Source organism: Phoxinus phoxinus (assembly GCF_949152265.1).
Source record: "Phoxinus phoxinus genome assembly, chromosome: 20".
Classification (NCBI taxonomy): domain Eukaryota; kingdom Metazoa; phylum Chordata; class Actinopteri; order Cypriniformes; family Leuciscidae; genus Phoxinus; species Phoxinus phoxinus.
The window spans coordinates 20,629,674-20,656,607 of NC_136895.1; the positions used below are offsets into that span (position 1 = coordinate 20,629,674).

General features: G+C 38.3%; 3 protein-coding genes across 5 annotated transcripts in view; 1 reads left to right on the forward strand and 2 right to left on the reverse strand.

Moving 5' to 3' along the window:
* The window catches only part of bcor (BCL6 corepressor), a 39,809-nt gene extending 30,685 nt beyond the window's left edge, over positions 1-9,124 (reverse strand). For both annotated transcript variants that reach the window (XM_079594035.1, XM_079594034.1), the window contains exons 1-2: positions 8,168-9,124; positions 581-661 (exon numbers count right to left, since the gene is read on the reverse strand). In XM_079594035.1, coding sequence (XP_079450161.1) covers positions 581-583 — 3 coding nt within the window. In that variant the 5' untranslated portion in view covers positions 584-661; positions 8,168-9,124. The remainder of the gene's footprint in view (positions 1-580; positions 662-8,167) is intronic.
* A 7,295-nt stretch (positions 9,125-16,419) lies between these two features.
* On the forward strand, positions 16,420-23,778 carry atp6ap2 (ATPase H+ transporting accessory protein 2). Of its 2 annotated transcripts, XM_079594038.1 has the most exons (10): positions 16,442-16,587; positions 17,263-17,393; positions 17,480-17,608; positions 19,969-20,064; positions 20,672-20,809; positions 21,214-21,267; positions 21,445-21,594; positions 22,508-22,627; positions 22,746-22,781; positions 23,025-23,778. In XM_079594038.1, the coding sequence occupies exons 1-10, from the start codon at positions 16,536-16,538 to the stop codon at positions 23,217-23,219; spliced, it is 1,101 nt and encodes a 366-aa protein (XP_079450164.1). In that variant the 5' UTR covers positions 16,442-16,535; the 3' UTR covers positions 23,220-23,778. The 2 variants fall into 2 exon arrangements, with proteins under 2 accessions (XP_079450165.1, XP_079450164.1); XM_079594039.1 differs by lacking the exon at positions 22,746-22,781 and having other exon boundaries at positions 16,420-16,587.
* A 682-nt stretch (positions 23,779-24,460) lies between these two features.
* Positions 24,461-26,476, reverse strand: LOC306988866 (uncharacterized protein). Its single transcript, XM_079594042.1, has 5 exons — positions 26,373-26,476; positions 25,938-26,267; positions 25,621-25,746; positions 25,365-25,459; positions 24,461-24,981 (listed from the first exon to the last, which is right to left on the reverse strand). Exons 1-5 carry the CDS (start codon positions 26,416-26,418, stop codon positions 24,850-24,852), a joined length of 729 nt encoding a protein of 242 aa, XP_079450168.1. The 5' UTR covers positions 26,419-26,476; the 3' UTR covers positions 24,461-24,849.
* Between the last annotated feature and the right edge of the window lie 458 nt (positions 26,477-26,934).

Here is a 26,934-nt window from a genome sequence, read left to right on the forward strand (position 1 = left end):
AAATCAGACTTTCTTATTAAAATGTCATCTCACTCTCTAATCGTAAACTGATTCATACGCATTAATCTCATGTTTTTCCCCACGCCACCATTATAAAAAATCTAGAAAATTACAAGGACGTCACAATATATTGCACTTTTCAAGGTCACAACAGGAGAATGCAGAAATCGTTCTTAAATGTCAGCTCCAGTGAGGTTATAGTGTGGGAAAAGCAGCAGCTTTGATGTATGTTTTTGTGCAGTATGGTAGACAGCAAAGATCGGTCTTCCCATCATACCTGAGAGCGACCTGAGAGTTAAAATTATGCCATTCCTGGCTTGTACATTCTGACAGAAAGCATCTGTCAACAATGGGAGAATTCTAATGCATGAAAACAGGTGATTATGCACTTTACAAGCATGACATATTGATATATTTCAATGTGGGAGAGAGGACAGTTTAAAAAAAAGTTTGTGTTTACATAATATATGTGAAAACACACACACACACTTGTGCTGTATATTGCTATATATACTGCACTAGGTCCAACACATGACTAACTGAAAGGGTTTACATTCATATGCACGTATGAAATGCTTACCATGCTTTGAATGAGGACTCTGTCTTCTCTGTTAGTTTTCAACAGATTCTCTCGTCTTCACCATCCCATAAGGATAATTTTCTGTTGGAGGGGGGAAAAAATCATTTGCATCATGCAGCTCAAAAGACTGAAAATTTACCACATTCTATTATTTATTCATATACCATTTAAGTTCCGGGTAAACACAATGAACTGGAGTGAAAATTAACCTTGTTCACTAAGCAGAGAAATTGGCGTACTGCTAACTGGATAGAGGGAAAATGAGAAAGGACTTCTTCATGGCGAGGCCTTGGCCTGCTTCTCACCTACACATGCCTTCATCTCGAAGAACGGTCACCGGGCCACATGCTTTGTTATCTCAGAGCAAGTGCACTGATAAGGAATCCCTCTGCATTCTGTACTCGTTCCGAGCAAAGCAAAGCGGGGAGTGTCATTACAGCAGAGAAAGCAGCGATCAAAATCAAAATACCCCTCCCCAAATACTGCTGTCCAGCCCCACAGCTTGGCAAGACATTACAGCGGTGCTTTGTTGAGTAGGCGAGCTGCGCCTCTGTTATTGATGGCTCTACAGACCCCAGATTTCAATAACGCAGACCCAGAGCTTATCTAGAGACATGGCCACAGTCGCTGCTATTGAAGGAGTGAGACAGTTTGCCCTCTGTCATCAATCAAACCAACCTACACACAAACACAAACAGATGTGCATGCATCACTTCCATAGCAACCCGAGTCACACAAATGCTTCAATGCTTTCAAACAAAATTAATAAATACAATTACAAAAAGTGGTTGCATGCATTTATGCAAAACAGTAAAGAATGCATTTTTATTCACACTAAGCACATGCACCCAACAGTAAACCTCTTGCATTTACTCATGAAGTTGAATTATTGTTCTATAACTATACCAGCATTAAGCAGCCATTAAACTTAATAAACGTAAATTCTGCCCCTGTTCCCAGAGCGTGTGCCTCCCTTCCCCCATCCTCCCCTGCTCTCAAAACCTAATCCGACCCTGCCGTGGGGAGCGCAGCAGAAACCCACTCGCCTTGGCCATTCAGACACGTTCTCTGCGCTCTCATTTTCCGTCCCCTCTGTGACCCTCTCTTTCATTCCGCCAGCGGGGGCGAGGACATTATGCATTTGAGGGGCGCTTCGGTAAGAGGGGTACTCACCCCCCATGGAGGAAAGAAACCTCCGCTCTCAAAGACATCAATCACAAGCCAAGCGCGCCGGGCGCTTTGTCTGCAGGTGAGCCAAAACTGAAGCGAGCTGTTTTAACTTTGTTTCTAATCACCTTGGCTTATAAACTAAACAAAAGACTACACAAAGGTTAACTTTGCTACATATTTTACGTTTATATATATATAAAATATATCCCCACCATTATTAAATACTGTCAACGCGCGCGGAAAAGGCTGTAATTTTGCAGCGCGTGATGTTCAGCTCACTTCAAAGCTATAGATCGTGTAGCCTAGGTTGATGCATATAAACGTTGAATAAATATATTTATTTATTTTTTTCGCATGCAACATCTGCATATAGGCTACACAAATATAAATACTGAATAAGCCTATATAAAAACAAAAAGAGCGAAATTATTAAACGAAAGAACATTTTTGTTTTTGTCAAGAAAGATAGAAAGAAAGAAAATGTTCTCTTTGTATTTGGCATTATAATAATGCAAAAGGAGGACCAAAACAACAATAACGCTTAGTATATTTCTATTTGGAAACTAAACTAATTATTTTGAATGCCTACCCGACGTACCCAACAGTGTGGCACAGAGACAAGGCGCGAAAGCCGTTGCTTCAGGTTGGTGTTGACAGAAGAACACGAGATGATGTTATAAAGTGTGCGGAGCATGAAAGGGAGTGTTAAATGTTTATCTCCTGAGGTGTGAGTTTTTGCAGTAAGGGCTCAAGTGTAGAGAATGGAGGGCCGCTGAGATCTCCACCTGAAGCCCCAGAGGTCCCGCCAGAAGATCTCAAACCGTGGCACATCGCCAAGTCTATCGTCCGCAGCGCAGACACTCCATACAACTCTTAAAGTGGCAGTAATATGTTTTAGAATATCTGTAAGCAGCAGATAAAACAAAGCCGAATGAAGGGGAAATACAACAAGGGTAAGGACAAAAGCTTTTCAAGACAAACGTAGGCCTATACTCAAATGTAGCCTATCACATGCGTCCATGACTTATGAAAAGAAGGTAGGCCTATTCAACATATGTGACTAAGATATTTTCATTAAAGCGCCACATTTCAAAAAGAACTGCTCTGCGGACTGCGGTGGAAGAACTTATCTTTATTGCCTTCATCCTAAAGCGTCCAATGTCTAACTTAAAGTGAACGTGTCATAAGTTGCAGGTGAAATAGCCTGTTACAAACATAGCCTAATTTACGATCATGTAGGCTATGTAGGCCTATCACATTATATGTAAAAGGACGTTTTACACTTTCATGGTGATTTGTGGTATTTGCGGTGATTATATTATTTAGTGCATATAAGACTACATAGAATTGTCCCAAATACACACAACTGAATAATATTTTCACGCATGACATAATGGGGGAAATAATAGGAGAAGCAAATTTGATTTTTCAATTTTATTTCACTCATAGTTTAAGACAAAATCCAGGGCAGGGATAAAAACTTAAGGCCTATTTTAAAACAATAAAAAGTAGGCTATACAATTATTAGAAAAAAATACTCAAGATAGTATTATTATCAAGACCTTCATCTTTATATCCATCTCGAATATAATATATCAGCCCCTGAGACGGAGGCTAAATGCCTGCAAAAACACACAGACAAAAATTATAATTTAAACGAGACAAAATTAGGCCTAGATTTTAGTCAAAGGGTTCAGACAACATGCATCATTCGCATCCCACAACACAACTTTTTGTTTATAAGCGCTTGTGCATTGTCTGGCTCATTAGAAAATGACGAGCAAAACATTCTGCGGGCAGGGCGCGGATATTTAAGACAACATGTACAAAAGTGATTATTTGCCTGCAGACATTCAGCTGCGAGAAGCGATACGAATTGCTGCGAGCCCCACGCGCTGGCAGCGCACACATTCCGCGTGCGGCCCCCGCAGCCATTCTTTCTCTCTCTCTCTTTCTCTCTCACCTCTCCGTCTGCCTCGTGCGCTCCGCGCTGCTTTGAAATGGTGGGTTGCGTGCGTGCTCTCTAGAGACTATACAGCGCTTGTTCTCGCTAACCCTCTCTCTGTCTGTCTTTCCCCCTCTTGCTTGCGCATACAAATCGATACGAATTGGGTTTGAGACTTTAAGCGCATGGGGTCTCGGGAAGAACCGGTGCTTATTCGGAACCGGTTCCGTTGCTGACCGAACACGACAATAAAATACTTTCACGGTGTTTTTTGCACCAATATTCAGCGGTACAGAAACACTGGTAGGCCTACTGAATTTACAGCGCGAAAATGTAGTGAACGTGTAGGCCTAGCCTACGATTCACGGTTGATTGACTCTTGAGTCGAATTCGTGCTCCGATTTCCCACCGAATTACTATTGAGTCGGTTCTTTTTAGTGAATCAAAAACACTTATTCAGTCGGATTGGTTGCTAAATTAATTAGCTAATTAATGTTTGTTCCAATCGAACCAAGATCTCTTATGTTTGTCCATAAGGCTCGTTAGATTTAAATTAGTATATGGCTATTATTGACTGGTTGTTCATATGACAACATGTAAGAACTGCTATTCTTTTCACCCCAAATATTTCAAAAGTCTCAAAAGAAACGTCCGTGAAGAGTTAAATGAGGCAGAACGGGTCAATTCCTTACGATTCCCGAGACACAGCCAAGGCTGTTTTAGCTCCTGCACAAGATAACGAGCAAATTGGGTAGCCTATATATATTAGCCTACCTCATCCCCGTTTTACTAATTAATAAATAAAACCTTAAATGGCAGTGGCATTTTCAAACCATATCTTTATGGTCCATTATCTCGAATACAGTATTTAATCAAGAATTTCAGCTTTTAAGGTGTGAGAAATAAGAAACACAGAGCAAAGAAAAAGAAAACAATGTATTCAAGGGTAGGCGTCGCTCCGGGAGCGGGGCTCCTGCTGCGGCACAAAAGCTGCCGAAGCGAAGAGAAGAGCTCTCCTGTTTCAGCGCGGGCCGTCCCGCGGGACCGCTCGGACCGAGAAGAAACTTCAATCAAACCGTGACGTCTCCAGCGGGAGCCAAACTCCGAAATGCGATCCGAGTGCATCCCTCCACCCTCACACGAACTAAGCGCTGGGAATAAAACCCAAACGGGTTGCCAAGACAAAAGCAAACTTTGGCAATACTATTTAGTAAAGAAAGCAACTATGAGGATGTCTGCTCACTGATACTTAGGAGTTAAATAGCCAGTTGAAGATATAGCCCGATGTTTTGCAAACATCTAGAACATGTGGAGGAATGGATTCGTTGAGACAGATGCGCAAAGAGGATCCATTGACTGATCATCAAGGTTTATTTCTGAAACACAAACTAAAATTCTAACTAACGGAAGCAGAATGATAGGCTACAGAAGTCATTATAAAATAAGATAAACCGCCAAAATAGATAATAAAAATGATACGCTCTTTGTCCCAAAGTAGCATATTTTAACATTTCTGATACATTTTTCTATAGCCAATAAACTTTGAGGTCCAGGAACAAACCAAAGTTTGAAGCACACATTGAAACAGACTAAAATATTCCGTGTTAAACGAAATCCAGCAAAAAAAAAAAAAAAAAAGTAGTAGGCTAAAAAACGCTGGCAAAACATGTAATATCATACGAGATCTCCGTAACCTCTAATGCAGCCAAACTCTGTCATGTGGATCGTTTTGGTGGTCTGATTTCTGTCAGATTCATGGCCAACATTAATCACTTCAAACATTCCCTGAACTGTGGCACCGGTTTAACTCAGGCCATGACTTGTCGGTCTGAATTCCACCCGCGGGTATGTATAGAGCATTACAATACGGGGCAGACATGTCACACTTTCTCTCTTGCAAATCTGACGCTGACATCGGAATATAGGCTGGTGCGTCTCCAGCAGACAGGCTCCGTGGGTGAGGACAGAGGAGAGCATGCAGGCGTGAGCTCACACCGAGCTGACAATCCGGAGAGCGGGGGGTCTCAGTCGGGCGAGCCGGGGGGACTGGACCAAATAAACGGGGGGAAACAACCCATATACGTGCCAGTTCGTGTACAAACACTGTACATTATATTTAATGTCATTTACAAAAACAAATAAAATGTGAATGCGTATGTAGACATAAAAAAATGTGTGTGGCATTTGAGACAAAAACAGAAGCGCTACACACGTTTCAGGTTGTAGGCTATTGGACAGATTAGGACTAATAACGAGCAGATTGTTGGGTTTTATATCACATCAAATGTCATCAGTTCCACTCTATAAAGTTTGCAATGTGTGATTTGGGACAAAGTAAAAAGACTTCAATTGACCGTGTAAATTGACACGAATAAAGGTTTAAATTGGAAGGTAAAAGAAGCCTATATGATTCCATATGACGATTTAAAAGCAACAAACTATTTTTCACTGCCTTCTTCAGATCTAGGTCTGTATGCCTAAAAGAACTCAAAGTAACAGTCCACGTTGATTTAAAGAACTTGACATCAAGCACTCTATTCTCCAAAGAAGCAATGGACAACTCAACAATATACGGTCAAGAGAATCTTATTAGGAATCCGTAACAAGAGATGTTGAGGAACAACATTTTAAGAGTTCAGCAATACGTGTCACGTTGAAATGCACTTTTATGATTGAGTCACGCTAAAAGGATGCCAAAAAAATCTGTAGTAGCCGTTTAGGCAAGCCTATGAAAATATGGATGGATCCAGGGCTTTCTTTCCACCAGGATTCATACGAATGCGTTATGACATGTTTGATTAATAGCGTCCACAGCGCTTTAATTATGCAGAATAGCACGTCGCAACCATTTAGAAACGAGACTTCTGTGAAAAATTAACCCACGGGTTTGACAAAAAAAAAAAAACAGGCCAGGAGAGAGAGGCCTAAATTTGCCTCAGCAAGAGTAACAACAGCCAGCAATGTTAAGTCTTCGCTTTATCGAAACCATGTTTGTCTATTTTATGTAAACTCCACACAAATAGTACTAATTAGTAATGTAATAGCTTTTAAACTGCACTCATTAAGTCAACCTGGATATGGTGTTAGGTGTCTTATTCATTGCACAGTGATAATGGTTCATTGATCAGCCCTTGTGGGATTTAAACCTATAACTTTCGGATACCATCACTCTTTAACAACTTGGCCTACAGCGGGTTTTCCTACAAAGAAAGCCTCAGGGCGCGACAATATAGCACTGTTGTTAGAGAATCACACGACAGCGTGACAGTGGATGAAATATTCCAAGTCGAGAAAAATATCCTGAATATATGGATCTCAAAACGTTCAAACGGCCGCGCCTGTCGAGGACAAAGAGATTACTAAAAATTAAACCGTCTATGACTGATTATACACAGAACTGTCAATGTCTTCTCTAGGAACTGGTCAAGTCATTTCCTCCCGTCCCGGACACAACCAGACAGCGAATAACTTTGAGCGCATGAGGTCGCGAAGTGTCTCATCAACATTCGTTACTAACAAAAGACGGACTTACAGTGTCTCCACAAAGCGCTTTTTCTGAAAAACATTTCGCTTCAATGTCTGGAACAAGACTCCATAGAAAATCTTTAATTCATTTTATATAATTTCTTAGGCTTCTTCTGTCCACAATGTGTCATTTCGGCCCCCTTACAAAGCTCACTGAAAGAAAAAAAAGAAAGAAGTGGAGGTGACTTCCAAACGTAGCCTACTTGTTTGGAGGACAGATCAACTTCTCGTTTTCCACAGAATTGCAAGGAACCCCAAGGAACAATTTCTTAAAACTTTCATAAGGTTGGTAACCGTCATATAAAAGGGCGAGGCTCGTGAAATCAATAGCGCTCGCGGTGTATCCCGATCGGAAAAAGAAAGTCCACGCGCCATTGCGAGCGCGCACTAGCAAGCTTTCTGGCGTCTCATTAGGCTACTCAATACGAAAAAAAATAACACGTGAATTTCACAGAAACCAACAGTTCCACAAAATCTACGATTGGTTTTCGCTTTGAATAGATACACAGTGAAAAAAAGGTCAGCTACTATAAAGGAAAGTCCCGTAACGTGGGAAATGGTTTGTTAGCTAGTGAGAGTCCTTGACTAACAGAACACCACATTATTCGATTTGGAAAATTAAGAGCAATTTCTTCACAAACACCAACAACCAACAAGAAATGTCAACAACATTGAGATCGCGACACCATGCAGTCAGCCAAGAGACAATGTTTTGAAAACTTGTCAACAAGCACAAGTTTCAAGCAGAAATGTCAAATATGTCAAAACAGAAGATTATATGGGTATTCGTGGTTTAAAATAGTTCTATAGTATCAAGAACGAACCCTCTTTAGCGTTGCCAAAGGTCCGCACGACACGGATCGTACGCATTTGCCTACTGGACAATGTAACGGAACAAACAGGCAAATAAGGCATGGAAAACACAATAAAGCTTATAATGTTCTTACCTGAATGAAGTGATGCCTGTTGTTCATTGAGTCAAACGGAACGTATGGGGTTTCCTCTTTAAATGCAAGTTTTCTCGATTTTAGTTTTTTAAGATATGCAAAGATTCCCGTTAAAACAAAGAGGATCAGATGCTCCTATTAAAAGCTGCATTACTCTGTAGCCTCTATAACTTAGGTCAACCTAGTAACCCTGGTTTTGTCTTTGTTTTCAAAGGAAGTCCTTCTGAAGTTCAAAGTATCTCCGGACTTGCCGAATATCCACTCCTGGAAAAACTGTTAACACGTATAGGGGCTCCATCCATATACATCCATGCAGGAGCAGTCGAACGTAATTCCTTTGATTTAGAAGAGGATGATCGCTTCGACACGAACCGCGTGAACGCACAGGTGGCGAAAAATCCCCGGGGCTCCGGCTGAACTGAACTCAGTCTGCTATATGACGCCTCGCAGCGCCATGTTGGGCTCGCGAGACAACGAGCGATCGAGAGCCACGCCGAGAGAACGGCAGCAATGTGTTTGCTCTCGTGTCCACGGACCCGGTCCTCACACGCACATTTACTGAGAACTGGCCAACAAAACTGCCACACGAAATCCCCGCTCTCTTTAATATAACGGACCGTTAGCGGGAAATGTCCCGTCTCTCTTTGTCCCGGTTCCGATACGCGATGTCCCTCTGGCGCGCTGAACGCTCGCGCAACTGCTGCTTGTGTATGCGTGTCTCTCGGTAAGCGCGTGCAGCGGGGAATGAAAGCTGAGCGCGAGACGCCTGTCTCTCTCTCTCTCTCTCACACTCGCTCTCTCTCTCACTCACGCGCTCGCTCTCGCTCTCTTACCCAGAAGGCCAGTCGGGGGAACAACCGCAATTACCATAAACCCAGTAGGCTGCGCTCCCTCTGTACGACTCGATGCGCCCGTGTAGAATACAGCGCGAGGGGGTGTTTCGCACAGCGCACGGGCTCCGTAAACAAAATTAATCGGCAGTGCCGCTGAGAGGCTTTTGGAAAACCACAAAACGGTATTTTTGGCTTATATTATATAGAGAGAAGGAGGTGGTAGGCTGATGTACGGGGTGTTTTAAATCTTATAGATAGTGGCTAATGGCTATATGAATGTAACTTTTTTTTAAGCAGAAAGTGTGTATTTTCATTGAAATAGATTAAACAAATCAATCATTAAAATCCCACGTTTTAACACTTACGCCGTTAATCCCTAGCCCCATTTTTCCGCATAGGCCTATATTATCTAAAAAATATATACTAAATTAAAATGGTTGCAGTTTTGTTCAACAATTTGTGGTTGACCTTTTGTTGTTCAAAAGTAAAATAAATAAAAAATAAAGTAAAGATCACTGACCTGTTGGGCCATATAGAAATATAAATCTAAAGCCAAACTTCATGTCAAGACAAAAAAATATGGGTTAATTAATGTTATGGATAAACTTTCTTAAAATATGTTTGATGAAAGTTCTCACAAGAAAACGTTCAACATGGTTTAAATGTCCTTTAAAATTAGATTTTTGTTTTTAGATGAAAAAAATATAGACCTATTACCTCAAAAATTTAAATGGTTGCAGGTTTGTTTAACAAGAATATTTGCGGTTGACCTTTTATTGTACTAAAGTCAAATAAAAAATAAAATAAAAAGATCACTGACCTTGTTGCATGGGCCCTATAGATAGCCTATAAAGCTAAACCCAAACGTCTAGACATATAGGCTACAATTAAAAATAAATGGGTTAATGTTATGGACAAACTTTCCTAAAATATGTTTGATGAATGTTCCCACAAAACACGTTCAACATGGGTTTAAATGTCCTTTAAGATTAGATTTTTAAGATGTCAAATTCTCAAGATGTTTTAAGTGTTAATGATGTTTTTGTAAACCTGGGAACAAAATAGGCCTAATTGCTCTGAAGGTTAAAAAATAATTGAACTATTTATCTTACAGCAGGCCTATATCGAACAACACGACTTAGCCTATTGAAATGATTAGCCTATAGCTATGAAGTTCCCACAACTAAACTTAAATGTTCGGACATGTTAAATTTTTAGAACATTTAGAAAAAAATTAGAAAATTCAGAATTTTTTAGAACATTCATTTGTTAGCTATTGTGACGTGTATTTCGTTTTAAATAAGAATTAGTTCAAATCAAATATTGGTAATGAGTGATGTGTCGTCTGTGCGCGAGAGCCCGAGAAGAGGAGCAGGATAATCGCGCGAGCTGCGTGTGGACAGGATAACAGGATTGCTCGGGGCTTTGACGGAGGATGTATTGGCCACAGCCTGACGGGCAAACCCTCCCCCCACACACAGGCATCATCCCCGGGGGAGGCGACCTGGAGGTCACAGCGCTGGGGAACGTGCTTAAAGAGCTCGGGAACGTGCTCAGAGTCCTACATTCACAGGCGCGAACGGTTCGCGAAGGTATAGTGTAATGTAAACCCATTATAAGGGTAGCAAGTGTCCCAAAACTGTCCCTCTGAGATTTTTTATTTATTTCTATCTCTTTTATGGTAGAGATCAAGACAGATGATCCAAAAAACTACAGTCTGATGCCACATTAAATATATATATATATTGCCTAATTCTGGCTGCTTTGGTCAAACTTAGCCTCTTTGTCAAATAAAATGAATAAAAGTCTAATATAGCTTCTGTGGTATGTTTTGGATATATTTTGAGCATACTTTAGAAAAAAATACAAAATAAAGTAAGTTTGCAATCTTTTTGATTTGAAACTCTGAGATATTGCATTGTGAAAAAACCCAGCCCGATCTTATGAAAGTGCGTATCTATAGCACGAATTTAATTTCTCGTGCCATTTATTACAACATAAAAAATAGTGTTCGCCTGCATATGATACGCACTTTATGGCGTGTAATACGCACGCACTCCACACCCCTAATCCTACATAAGGGGGTACACAGTGCGTATCAATGATACGGTATCATGCACACAAAAACTTTTTTTGGGGGGTGTAGCCTATTTACGATAAATAAAATTAATGCTATCGAAACGCATGCACTTGAGATCGTGTTGCAAAATCTGTCGTGTTAACCAGTAGCAAATTAGGCCCAAATTCAATCAAAACAGACACTAGGCTATCTGAAGACTATAAATGTAGCCACAATTCTGAAGATATTGTAAAAGAAAATGATACTGTTATCTACTGATAAGAAACATTGACACATCGCAGCTTTAAGAGCATATATGGTTGAAATATACGATGTATGTTATAGACATGTGTTCATCCTGACATACATATTTAAACAACGGCCATTATCCCAACACTCCCGAATCTCCTCAAATAAATCCCGGAATAAACAGGCCATTAGCCCTGATTTAACACGGCGAAGGCCTTATAGGATATTAGAATTCTTCAGCTGACACAAACGCTCCCCATTCATTAGAATGTAAATAAATAAGAGGCGAGTGTGGTGGGCTTTTGTATTGTTGTTTAATCTGATCTCGTCAAGGCCGCCCCTACCTTCCCCCACACAGCCTTCATTTATACATGCATGGGGTCTCTCTCCCCCTCCGTCCCACCCTCTCCAGCTCTCCATTGTGTTCACAGCCCGAGGCGATGTGCTTCGCGTTTACTCGCAGAATAAAGAGACCGAGGAAGGGGAAGAGACGTGTCTGTGTGTGTGTGTGTGTGTGTGTGTGTGTGTGTGTGTGTGTGTGTGTGTGTGTGTGTGTGTGAGTGAGTGTGAGGGGCCATCAGCGCCGGTGTTAATGTCCGCTCATCGAGACACTGTCACTTGCAGGCGTGATCTGTCATTCAAAGCCATCAGACCAGCTGAGAACGAGCCGAGTCCATCGTCCGTCCTTTAAAAAATTATACAATAATACAAATATGACTAGAAAAAATACTTATCATGAAGTGTTGGCATATATAGCTTGGTACAGTGTCTTATTAATATACCGAATGAATGAATGAATGAATGAATGAAGAATGAATGAATGAATGTCTGCCAATAATAATAATTGCAATAATAATCATTAAAACTAGAAAAACACTATACTTTAAAAAGTTTTGGCATACTTAGCTTGGTACAATGTTTTATTGTTAAATAAATAAATAAATAATTAGGATGATGTCAATATTAATAGTAGCCTAATAATAATAATAATATTTTAAAGCAACAATTAAAAAAAAAAACTGATACAAAATGACTAGAAAAAAATTAAATAAATACAAATGTTTAAAAAGTGTTGGCACACTTAGCTTAGCAGTGTTTTATTAATAGGCTAAATAAATAAATAAATGTCTGCTAACAATAATAATAATGACAATAATAATTATATTTAAAACAACAAATAAAAATGATACAAAATGACTAGAAAAAATAAATAAACTAAAAACTTTTTTACAAAAATTTCTGGCATACTGGTGTTTTATTATTAGCCTACCTAGCCTATAATAAATAAATAATTTAAATAATAATAATAATAATAAAATGTGTTCACATGATTACGAAAATGTGCATTTTGTTCAGGTCACAGCTGAATAAACCTAAAAAAAACTTTTTTGAAAATATATGTATGACTTTTTTTTTTTAACATTAATTTATCTAATAACTTGCGCTTCTCTGTAACTATAGCCTAATTAATAATTGACAGGCTCAGATGGATGACACAGAACTCCAGACTTCTGCAACGTTGCCCTATCAGGGTCATTGTGTCGGCAGTGTCCCGTTGGGTGGGCCAATGGCTGGGTCAGTCTAATTGTCTGCTATTGAATTACCTAATGGAATGTGAAAATCAGAGGAGGCGTGTCACGGGGTCGCGCTCAGCAGTCAGATCGGCGGCGCGCTCCAGTCCCGCGCTCAGGGCGAGAACGGACCTCAAACAACACTGTATGCGGGACGGAATATACTAAACACACACTCCGCGGGCAAGAAAGGGGAACGGGTTGCTTTCGAAACGTCCATGTTAAATGGATTATGCTGTGGATGGTTTTAGTAAAGGTTTAGTTGTGTTTTGAATATGTTGCCGGTTAGTTGACATGTCTTGCAGTGCAACATGTTAGCCTACTCCTCCTTAAACTTTTTAAACAGCAGTTTGCTGGTTCTTTAAAAATGTAGCCTATAGCTTAAATGTTTATTCATGCATACATATTTTGATAAACTGAAATATATGCATGGAAATTTGTTTAAAGAAATGTTAGTGTTAAAAAATGGTGTCGTCACACGAACACCTAAAATACACACTTTCTTAAGGTTCTTGATGTTTTAAAAAAAAGTTGGGCATCAACTCGCCATATTTGATTGGTTAGCCCTACATAGTTTTACTAGGCCTGAGTCATCTCTCTTTTTCTTTTCTTTTTTTTACATTTAATTGCATTACCCAACATTAGCAACGTCTGATTCATTATAAGTAGAATCTGAAGTTCATTTGGACATGCATATTTTTTATTTTAATATTTAGATTCAGCTTTTTTACTTCACTTTCCACCCAGACTTTATTTTCAATTTATTATTCAATAATTATTTGTCACCACTTATTTATTACCTCAATATACATTTATTTTGAAGTATATCATGACTCATTTTAGGCTTCTCGGCCGAACATATGGTGACGGTCTGATTTGAATGCACGTAATCTCACAGGCTCCGGCTGGTGAATGATCGCTGTTGCGCGGAGATCGACGCGAGCGATGAGTGACGGAGCAAGAGCTCCTCCAAGCGGAGAACGATGATATTACAACACAAGCGGCAATGGTGAAGAGGGGGCTTGAGTTGCAAGCTCGTTTTGTTTGCTTCTTTCAAATGATAAAAGAAAAGAAAAATATACATACATGTTTTGTAAATGAAACATTTCAAAAGATCTAAAACCTACAAGTTTAACGTCGGTATTGGTTTTATTATGTGCACACTTTTAGAAAGGCTTTGATTTGTAGGAAAGATTCAATCAAATGTCAATTTATCAATAATTGCTCTAATTCCTACAGAATTTCTATACAATAGGCTATATTTAAATAATTTGGTAAATTATGTTTTTAAGTAGCCTGTGTAAGCTGAGACAGGCCTATGTATGTTTATGTAGGCCTATGTATTGTATATAGCTCGTATAAGGTTATAGGCAGGGGGTGGGGTGGAGTGGGGTGGGGGGGGGGGGGGATTGGGTGGCGGTCCCCATCTCCCGATTGTTGCGCAAAACCGATCAAAATTTTCTCTCTATGCAGTAGTAGGCCTATAACATCACAATATTGGATGCATGCAAGCCAAGACAATCAGTATATACTGCTTCTCCCTGTCTCACCCTCTCTGTTCTGAAGTAGCTCCACCTCATCTGTGCTCTGATATAAAAACGAGTTATGATCATATTGAGTCAACTAGCGTAGCCAAAAAAAGTCTCTGGATGTGCATCAGAAAAACTGGGAGTGCCACATTTATTTTCAGATTAATGTGCAAAAAACACTGACTCTGCGTATCACTAACTTTACAGAATTTACTGGGCTGATGTGTAAAACTATACTCAGGCTCGCCACATAACCATAATACTAGGCTAACTCAGGGCTTGACATTAAGCCTTTTCATGTGCTTGTCTTTCAAACAAGTATAAATTGGTCATTCACAATTGCTTGTCCATACATTTTTTATGAAAATATTATTTATTCTCTCATCAGTGTTCAGTCAGCTTTTACATATTTAAATCTATAGATTTATGAAATTTTAACCTTTATTAAGGGCATTTTCCCTAGTTGTTTTATATAATTCATCTTTCATTTTAAATTCTCCAATTTGATCAATAAAATAAATTAGAATAGTAAGACACTATATGGCTGTTACCGATCAACTTAAATAGCCTAATTTACACTGACAATTTAAAACTGCATTAAATGTTATGAGATTGTTTACAATATTTTTTGAAAGTGCAAATATAAAATATTGGAAAGAATGCTACTTTTAAACACGAAACTAAACCACCAGTAGATGGCGGCATGCGACCGTTTAAATTAGTGAGTCATTGAGTCATTTATTCAAACGATTCGTTCAAACTGCCAATTCGTTCAGGAATTAGGCATTTATTAACGGGTCATTGAATCTTTGACTCAACTGATTCGTTCAAAACGCTGAATCATTCAGTAATGAAAACACAGTTAGGTCTTCCTGTGAGAGGTGTTATGGTTCTGCTGTGATTGGCAGTCCGAATGTCGTCAGATATTTTTTAATAATAATAATTTAATAATAATTAAAAAATGTAATTACAGTTTAGATTAACAAATATTGTAGGTGAACAAAAATAGCCCAAGTTTAGAAAAACATTTATTATTAAGACTTTAAAAAAATATTTCTGCATCTATTTTTAGGTCATTTCAAATATTTCTGCATCTATGATTAGATGAGGCCTATAATAAACTAGCAGTCAGAGTCTGCGTGTCATTGCTGACAGAATATGCTTTTCATGGTACACTACATAGAATGTATTATACATTGTATATACCATTGTATATACACTTCAGACCGTTAGCTAATTATGTTTAGCTAACGGTCTGAAGTTACCTAGCAACAATGTGTTAACGTTAGTCAGTCAACGCTAGGCTAGCATCAACAGGTGTAGACAGAAAATACGATTATCCTGACCTGAGCTAAATTACTGCTAACCAACCAACTCACATCTCCTTTCTTTTTTTTCATCCATGAAGACATTAAAGTCATCTGTTGCTGGCGTTTCATGACTGACTGCGATACCGGCTGCTCAGTAGTAGGCCTACCGGTACTTTCAGTTTGTTTACACTGTGCACGCGACGTTCCTGGAAGCGGACGCGCGCAACGACACAGGCTTGTCCTGCTCCTCCGTGGCGATAACGGCGCGTTTAGTGACCATTAGTGACAATACAATGTTTTTTGCGTTTTTTTGACAAATTTTGATGGGTCTCATGGGTTAATCGATGGTTATAGGACGTAAAAGGTTATTAAATCATATTTGTCACGTGTCCTGGTTTGAAGGTCATTCAGCGATAGATAGAAAGGGAGATGGATGGATGGATGGATGGATGGATGGATGGATAGATAGATAGATAGATAGATAGATAGATAGATAGATAGATAGATAGATAGATAGATAGATAGATAGAAAACCATTTTATGGTTTAATTTCAACAAAACCATTAAAAGGCCTACTTGTCTCTTGCTAAAAGCTACAATTATGTTAATAATTTGTCTTGATACTATTTTAAACATATATTTAGAAAATGTACATTAGTGAACAAATTCATTAAAGTTTTAAGAGTTACACATTGAAAGCTGAAGCGCTGTGGGACTCACCGTGACGTCATGACGCACGACGTCACGCGACACTGCTGGTCCGGGTCATGTGACCGGTGTTACGAGGAAGAGCAGTGCATCAGAAAATCCTCCGGAGATGAATCGAACAATTATGAACACAGTATTTGCGCTTTTAGCACTTTTATCAGGTAAATATGCGTTGTACTTCTTCTTTGACGTGTACGTGGTTTTATTTTGACAGGTCGGTGTGTTTTTAGCGTTTGTTTAATGAAATAATGGCGGCTGCAGTGAGATGCCATAATCCGCAGTCATATTAATGGATCAAATATCTCTCGTTTATACAATAGAATTCATTTAATATAATTAATTTATGTGAATTTCGTACCATTTTGTGATTATATTGCTTTAGGCTGTTAAACAAAAAGGCTTTCGGTGTTAAATGTTGATAGTGAATGAGGAAGCAATAGCATGTCATGTGACAGTCATGGTTCACTGTACAAATCCTACTTATTATTGATCAATTCTACGATTATGTTAGTTGTTTATACTGATAATTGTGTTAGGACACGGATTTACAGTCTTTCAAATGCCACGTAGACCCAAATATGACTATGTTTGTGCATCCTAAAATTAAAATGTGTAAAATTTGGAACATATTTAGTTTCAATTATGTTGCATTATCCCCCCCCCCCCCCCTACTTACTGTAATACTGTATATTTATGTATTAATTTATGTCAAGTTTTATTAATTTATTTGAATGTAATTTAACATGTAATAAATGTCAAAGCAAGTGTCATTTAATGCAAAGAAACATTGTGACTGAGAATACATCAACATTGTTTTCTGTGTTATTTTCCCTCAGGTGTTTTGGGCGACAGTTTGACCATTCTGCGCAGTCCGCCGTACGTGACCTTCCGGGATGGACAGTGGCCCATATCAGGAGAAAAGATCCCTGATTTAGTGGCCCTAACCATGGGCTTCTCCGTTCGTGAGGTATCATGATGTCTGTTTAATTGTGTAATAGCACGTACGATGTCTTCATGTAAACACTGTGGTGAACTTGTGGCTTTGGTTTGCAGGATCTTGACTGGCCTGGTCTGGCGGCCGGCTCGCTGTTCCAACGCCCGCGCGCAAACGCTCTGATCGTCGTGCGCGGCATGGACAGCCTCGACTTTCCGAAAAACATTTCCTCTTACCCTCTCGAAAACGTGAGTGATGCATTCTCACGAGCTTGAGTTATTTTAATCTCTGTGCTGGTGCGTGTTTTTCTCTCACTTCTTGCTTTTGTGTAGGTTGTCAGTTGAATAGGTTAAATAATTCCCTTTAGATCCAGAAAACAGGGGTAAAAGTTTAACAGCTAAATTTGTAAGTGTCAGAAAATCAGGATGTTTCAGGATTAAGTAGCAGCGTAGTTTCCCCACAAGACTTCTCTTTTTTTCTATCATGAGACTAATGCCACTTCTTTATCTATCTATCTATCTATCTATCTATCTATCTATCTATCTATCTATCTATCTATCTATCTATCTATCTATCTATCTATCTATCTTTAAAACTAAATGTAAAATTATGACAGGGATCTATATTGGGGCCTATTCTCTTTAGCCTGTACATGAACAAGCTTCCTGAGGTTGCCCTTCAGATGTATGCCGATGACACAGTGGTTTATGTGGGCAAAGTCTTTGTAACACAAAGTTTTGAGAAAGTGTCAATTTGGTTAAATGGATCCTTCCTGCTTGACACTTAATACAAAGAAAACCAAATCCATGTGCTTTTCTATAAAAAAGAAACCAACAGCAAACAAATGAAACATTGAAATGAAAGGTGAAATCATTGAACAAATTGAATATTTAGGAGTCATGTTAGACTCTCAGCTAAATTTTAAAAGTCACATCAAAATCTTTAAAAATGAAGGCCAGTATAAATCGTTTCAGGACAATCAGGATTTGTTTAATATTCAAATGTGCTTATGTCTTTTTAAATACAAAGATTTTGTCCCAGCTGTCGTACTGCACCACTGTCTGGTCTCAGACCAACCAAACCTCTAAAGCCTCTTGAACGGATTTATAATCGTGCCTTTAAAATGTTAGATTAAAAAGCCCATAAGATTTCATCACCATTCTATTTTAACTAAACACAAAATCTTAAGCTTTATGACTTTTTATAACTTTAGCCATATAAAGCTTGTATTTAAATGTTTGAATAGACTTGCCCCCGAGCCGCTTTGTATTTTTGTAAACGGACTGCAGAGTTTTAGATCTACGAGAGCAGCTACATGTGGAGACTAAGTTGTTTTCCATTTTGTAAAACATCTTTTGCTCAGGCTGCTTTTTCTGTGAAAGGAGCTAACCAATGAAACTCTCTCCCTGCTGAGATGAAGACTTTAACCAGAGCCCGTCTACGGAGAGCCTGCCCACTCCCTATTAAGTCCTATTGTACCGAATTTTGGTTGTAGTTCCACCAGAGTTCCACTGGGGGCGATCGCCCGAGTGCAAAATGAATGGGAGTCTATGGGGCTAGACGGCTAAATTTGTCTCTTTCAGCCGATTGCCGTTGAGAAATCTCAGATTTGATTGTAGGTTTTGCAAGTTCAACATGGGTTATAGGTCGAAAGTTGAATGAACGAGTACTTATGTCCTTTCGATTTCTTACAGGTTGAGTTGTTGTTGCCCATAACACGCTAGCATTTTACTAATGAACGCTGATTGGTCAGTGAAGGACTGATTATGGCCAGAGATACCGCTTGATGGCATCGTGGCATCCGAAGCGGGAACAGAATGTCTTCTAGCAAAAACTCCTCTAGCACGTGTGTTTACCTGTGTCAGCTGTGTTGTTGATGCCTCGAGAGAAAAGAAAGTGCAGAGCGCGAAAACACCAAAGTGACTGAAGGATTGCCGTAAAGCAGTATCTTTGGTCGTACGATGTGTATGACGTCATTGGCTTTTTAAAAGACTTTTTAAAGCAAATAAGTGACTCTAAAAAATCTAACACCCAGCAATGTGTATTTTTTTGGTATCTCCTTTCGAATACAACATTCAAGTTACTAAACAAAAAATCATATCCTGAGAAAAGTGGATTTTAAGGGGTATAGCTCCATAGACCTCCATTCATTCTGCACTCGTCCTGTGAGCGCCCTCATGTGGAGCCAGAGTGGAACTGCAACCAGTTCAGAAGCCGGAAGTGTAGCGAGAGTGAAACTTCTCCCCTTATTAGACATTCTCTGCTTTAACTAAACTGTCTACCTTCAAAAAATGGACAAAATCATGGCTCGTACAGCAACAACAGTGTGATCGTGTGATCACACATGTCAAAACGTGTTATTTGTGCTGTTTGGTTTTTAGACCTTTTAATGTATTCACTGTTTAATTTTATTTTTTTTACCCATCTAGTGTAATATTCTATATAAAAAGCCCTTCTAGGGACAGGTGTTGTGAATTAGCTTTGGCTATAAACACTATGACACTGACATGGGATTGCTTCAAGAAGATATTCTGTATCTGTTCACTGTAGCTGTCCCTACCAAATAAACTATAAATAAATATCTATCTATCTGTCTATCTCGTTCCAGCCGGTTCCATTCACTCTGGACAGTGTGGCGAACACTGTGCACACTTTGTTTGCTGACAGCACCCCTGTGGTCCTGCAGCTCGCCCCCAGTGAGGAGGTACGACCACGTCGATTTCTCTGCTTCATTATGACTCAAACACACCGTTCTCTTCTCTGCCCTGCAAATAAAGATGCACGCCAGAAATGCTTTATGTAATGCTTTTGATGTGATGAAATGAGGCCTACTATAAAGAACATATTATTGGACTTCCCAACATGCAACATTTATTTATTTATTGAAAGTATTAACAGATTTTTTAAAAAAGTACAATTATTAAATGTTAAATTGTTAGATTATATTTTAAGAATTTTTTTTTTATTAATAATTATTGTAAGAAACAAATTTGTCAAATTATACTTTGTTTTATCTAATTATTTATCTTTTTTTAATTGTCTCATTTGCTGGTATGGCACTAAAAAAAGTGTCCTACTGTCATCTAAAGGGCTAATTATGTTTAATAATTATATTTTTAAAAATCTAAATTATAATTATTATAAGATATTGTTTATAATTATTCAATTAAATTAGCTTTTAAACTGATAGACGGGTCTAAATAGTTTTTGTGGGAATCACCAGAATGTCACAGTTGTTGTTAATAAATCATGTATTGAACCCAGATCATTCATTTAATAAGCGTCTAATGTCTTGATATTGTGTGTTTTAGAGGCTGTATATGATGGGAATGGCCAACACAGTTTTTGAGGATCTGCCCGTGACCCTGCAACAGATCCGTGGTCGTCTGTCCCAGGACGGATCCGTCCTCACGTCCCTTCCTCTCAGCTCTCTCAGCCGTAATAACGAGGTGAGGATGCGGTCACATGACCCTCTCCATCATAACAACCGAACTTCCAGCACGGAAACACAAATATACATAATTCAAAGAACCACAAAACTGAGGCTTACTTTGTCTGAAAATGGCATATAAATTGAATCAATCAATACCTATATATAATAAATGTAACATGTATGTGTGTCTTTTATATGTTTATTTATGTATTATTGTATATAGTATATGCACACTTTATGCAGACATGGACTCTAACAGTTACTGAAGCAGTTTTTCAGCCAAAGTAGGAAGTGGCTTCTCAAATTATCGACATGTGAAAGTAGTTGTTGTGTATCGAAACATCATTAGATGCGTGCCGTTTTTTTCACACCACAAACAAGACACTGGTCTAAATATACATGTGTTTTTGTGTGTTTCAGGCTGATCTTCTGTTCCTGTCTGAGGTTCAGGTTCTATATGACATCTCAACTCTGGTCAGTTTCTCTGATGCACTTCCATTCAATTTCATGGGTTAATTTTTGTTTCTTAGTTTGAATAATTGTCGTTTTGCTTATCTAGCCATCTTTGAATCTGCTTGTTTGTCTCATGCAGACAGTTTCTTCAGCAACTTTGATTCTGTGTTATTGAAGCGTCTTTGTTGTTTGCTACAGCTGCAGAAACACAAGCATCTGGCCAAAGACCCGGCTCCTGACCTGTACTCCCTCGAGCTCGCGGGATTGGAGGAGATCGCCCGCCGCTACGGCACAGATTCCCCTCAGTTCGCGGACGCTACCAGGATCCTGACGTCTGCTCTGCAGAAGGTACTGAGCTTGTGTCTGTCATCTCAGGTCCTCCACTTTTCCGCGCTAGACGGACGTGTTTGGCCGCTATGCTCGCGTCTCGCGTCTTACAGCGGTTTAAAAACGCAACTCTCAAGTTAAAAGAAGTTAAATGCATCTCCACACTGCATTTTTCACTGCCTGTGTTGACTGCGTTGTGTGTGTGTGTGAATGGTCCCGAATGGGAGAAAAACCCAAGGTCCATCTATCGCTTGTTTACATAGAGAATAATGGAAAAGCAGCGCCGTGGAATGCAAAAACATGTTCTGTGGAAACGGCTCCATACGGTTTCTCCTGTTTTGCTGTTGCTGGAGTATCCCAGGCACGAGCAGAAAAAGGCTCCGCCCTCTTCTGGAAAGTGGGAGGGGGAAACGGCTCATTTGCATTTAAAGATACACACATGAAAACTGCATGTTTTTTCTTCCACCCAAAAAGGGGCATTTTGGGACTTGAATATAATACATGATCTGTGGGATAGTTTAGGCTGAAACTTCACAGACACATTCTGGGGACACCTGAGACTTATAAAGTACATTATGTCAATAAATATTACAATTACTATTAATTACAGAATTTATTTCAGAACCTTTATTGCAAGCATGTTTTATTCAACATTTTTTTAAATGGAAGATGCTAAAAGATGTTAGGATGACATTAAGATTTTTGTGACATGCGTTCATTTGCAGTTTATCAGATGTTTAATGTTTAAAATAGATAATTTAAGTATTTATTGAGATTTAGATATTTGCACATTTATCTGATTCATCTCTGTCATGAACACACAATCATTATTTGTCATTTATTATATTAATTAAATTTCATTATTTATTAAATTAATTTTTAAAAGTTTTTAGTAGTCTTGTAGTACAATCTGTTTGTTTGTGTGTGTCGGAAGTTCGCAGACGACGTCTCCACCGTCTATGGAAACAACGCGGTTGTAGAAGTCGTGACTGTAAAGACGTTTGAAGCCCCTCTGACCAGGAAGTCACGCTCCATCCTCGAGTCCAAGCAGATCGTAAGTTTCTGTATAAACCCAAACATTCCTACATAGGAAAACGATGATATGAAGTGTACATAAAATTGTGCTGATGTTGGATGAGGTCCAAATTTCCAGCGTTGTGTTTATTCGTCAGGGTACGAGAAGAAAGAGTCGATTGAGGACAACTGCTGTAAGACGTTTAAAGTTGATTGCGTAGGCAGCAGTTGCATAGTTGGCTAGCTAGCACTAGCGTGTTTATTCCTTCAATTCCTTAGCAATTGTTTTTAGCTATAGTGACCATCACCTTTTCAATCCATAACCTGTTTTGTTTTGTTCCAAAACAAAAAGACAGTTACTGTACTGTAGAAACTACCATAGCTGACCTACTTTTGAACGCTGACCTACATTGAATGCTAGTGTGTGGTTGTTTCAGAGTAACCCAGGAAGCCCCTACAACCTGGCCTACAAGTACAACTTTGAGTACGCCGTGATCTTCAACATCATCCTGTGGATGATGATCGTGTTAGCTTTAGCCGTCATCGCCGTTTCCTACAACCTCTGGAACATGGATCCAGGATACGACAGCATCATCTACAGGATGACCAATCAGAAGATCCGAATGGACTGATGAAGTCCGTCAAACCCCATTCCATTTCGTGTTGAGTATTGAAGTGCATTTGAATGTGCGTGTGTGTGTGTTTTATTTTTAATGTGTGTGTGCACCACTGAATTGCTTATTGTATAAATGCTTCGTCTTTTTGACACCATCAAACACACAAATAAAATTATTTATTGATGCCTGTTGATAGATAGAGAGAAATAAAATTGCTTGTGATGCTTCTTAATCATCGTATCTTGGGGATTTGCATAATGTGAATCTACCGAAGAGGAAAATCTGATGTTAGTATGTAAAGAATTGAAATTTAACTGTATTTATTGTTTGTTGTTCAATCGATTGTGCTCCTGAATACTGGATTTAGTGTAATTACACCATTCCTATGTACATTTGTTTGTGTCATTTGCTATAAATGTCATTTTCATTGAATATAACTATAAAGTGGAAAACTACATATTAAGTATGACTGTTTTTTTGTGTATAGATGTTGTTAACACCCCTGGAACATTGTGTTATCATACAAAATGTACAAATGTAAGTGTATCTCGAATAAAAACTCCATCCGTCACTTAAAATGAGTTTTAATGTCTTTGAGTCACAAGTACACAAGTTTGCATCACTACTTTAAAAATCAGACCTTTTAACAATTTTTTTACTTTAATGCATGCAGAGATTTTGCTGCTGCTCTCTTTGTTCAAAAACAGGAAGTGGGACTTTCACCAATGTTCTCACATGACATTTACGTGATAAAACTTGCATCAATGCTGCACAAACACCAGTGTCTAGACCTGCATGTGCTTTTCTTGCCGCCATCTACTTTGTTTGACACATTCATGATTCATTTTGGCACTTTTTTCAACTTTTAGTGGTTTTCTGGCCTAGTTTGATGGGGTATTTATCAGCTGATCAGGTTATGAGACCAGTTCAATACCAACTTGACCAGACTGGGGGAACAACTACATAATCTTAAACCAACACGGGTTTTCTTCAAAACTCACAATAAACCACAGAAAATATACACAATTACAGTAATTTAAAAACTTTGCTTATAGAAAACTTAGTGATAAAACTAATGTCAAGTTGTTAACATTAATTAATGCATTAAGTGTCATGATCTAACAAACAATTTATTAGTTTAGGTTATTATTTTATATAGTTAGTAGTATTTAATGTTTAAATGCAATATTGTTGATGTCAATTCATACAATTGGAAATGTTTAAAAATGTATACGCTAACATTATTGTAAAAAGTGATCAGTTAAAAAAGTGAGGAAACCCGTTGCCTCACATTTTTTAAGTAAATCACGTTATTTAAGTAAATAAACCATGCGTAGTTGAAAAAATTAAGTTGTGTGGAATTTTAAGGCAACAGGTTTCCTCGCTTTTTTTTAAGTTAAGTCAGCTGATCGCTTTTTACAGTGATTAATACATATTCATTCATTGTTTTGTCATGTTAACGCATCAAACCTTATTGTAAACTGAAACCGCATCAGTCAAGATTCATCTGTTAACATGTCTAAGATTAGGCTACTTGGTAGCAACATCCAACAAAATATGTATTTTATAAATAAGTAAATAATATGATTTAATGCAAACGGTGACGGAACCCATTGTCCTTTACACATCCTACAAAAAAACAACCTCAACAACTTTGTTGGTTCACGTTGTGTTGAACTCTATGATGTGGCTTTGGCTTCTGGAGAAGCGCGTAAGTGCCGTTGATCTTTTTGGGATTTTCTTCTCTGGAATATGTTGGCAACTCGATTTCAGAATACTAGAGAACAATGAAGAGGAAATTAGGCACTTTCACCTCACATGTGAACACATTTGATTGATTTTGAAAGGTATTTTCGCTAACTGCATGTTTTGCGTTTGCCATAGATGTTTCGCAAATTGTCAAAGTCACTAAATAATTCACCATCATTTCACAACTGACAAGTTTCGAAACATCTTCAGCTACTAGAGAAACACTAGGATGACGACATTTTAGCTGGACATTTTTTACACAAAGAGCCATCACTTTTGTTATCCTTATCTCCTGTTTACAATAAAATACTTTGACTTTTTTTTTCATTTTTAGCTGGAAATTTTGGAAAAAATGTCTTCCATGAACTAAAATGTCAAGTGGATCATATAGCAATGTAACTTAAGTCTTACCTGTGCGGCGTTATAATCTTCGAGCTGCACTGGTTCGACATTCTGACGATCTTGACGACTTTTTGTGGGCTTCTTAAGTTTAAGTATTAACAGACCTGAAGTCATACATTATAAAACAGTACTTGAGTACATTTCATAGAAACTCTCCATAAAGGAATACACCAAACTTAATTTAAATGACTATAAATAAGTGGGCAGATTCATTTTGAACATGTTATCATGTTTTTTATACTACTTTTTTGTACAGAAATCTCACCTATTATTGCGATAATCAGCACAATGTTCAATACGAAGGATGTAACCGTAGTATTGTCCATATGTGTTTTCTCACAGTGTTGTGACTGATTTTTGTTTTCTGTTTGATTGTGATCTTGGGCAGATTCTGTTTGAATAGAAAAATTGTATCAGTTTTGTGATTTAATGCCAAATTAAAAGCCTCTGATAGAGTTATATTTAAGCGCATACTTTTAGGCTATTGCAGTAACATAGACAGTAATTAGTTTTTAGATATTTTATAGTTACAAATATATACATGTTATATGTCAGTTGTAAATGTGATTTAGAAATACTTACCAGTGATGTAAAGTCTGGTGCCATTGCTGAGCTGTAGAGTTGGGCTTGTTTTTATACAATAATATATTCCTAATTCATCAATAGTAATGTTACTAATAAATAACCGGCTCAAAGTTGGTGATAAATATTTGTCTTTGAATCTTGCGTCATAGAATTGAGGTGCTTTAGATTCTGATGAGAAAGTTCGCATTATCCGCACTGGAGAATCTGTCAGTTTCTGGAAAACCCAATAAATCTCTTTTACATCAATCTGACAGACTAAAGTCACGTTTCCCCCTAAATTCACCCGTTCATCTCTTAAACTCTCTGTAGTTTGACACACCAGCAGAACTGTGAAGATAAAACACACAGTAAAACACACAATACCTTCAACCTTCAAAACTATCCAGTGGTGTGAAGATCACAGTGAAAGTACATTGAGTAACTGAGACTTACAGAAAAGTAAAAGCTGCGCCGTCCTCATTCTGTTTGTTGAGCTCATATGCTGTAAGATGGTTAACTTAACTATGAATCTGAGAGGAAGTGCGACTGTATGCAGAGAAAAAAAAAACTGAAAGGAAACCACCAGACACCCTTGAAAAGAGGATGTAGAAGTTGAACTTGCACTGACCAAACTGTTAAACAGGTCAAAGTCCATGAAATAAATATACATCTTTTGTTTAGACTAATCAGTTTCAAGTTTCAATTAGTTTTACATTTCATAAATGCATATTATCACCTTAACTAAATCTAACTTAAGTCAAACTTGTAATGTATGATGGTGTTATCTGCACCAGTGAGTGTTTTTTTTTTTTGCGTTTTGATTTTTCACACAAAAATAAATACTGAAAAGTGAATTGCCACATGACGTTTCATTAGCTTGTAGACTATTATCAATAATACCCATAAGTAGTTTATATTTTCCACAATTAGCTCATACAAATAAGGTGCTTTTTGTCTCAACTTTCCCAACTTGTCCCAACGTTGACCATTGGCCTTTTTGGGGCCAGCTTTTGGA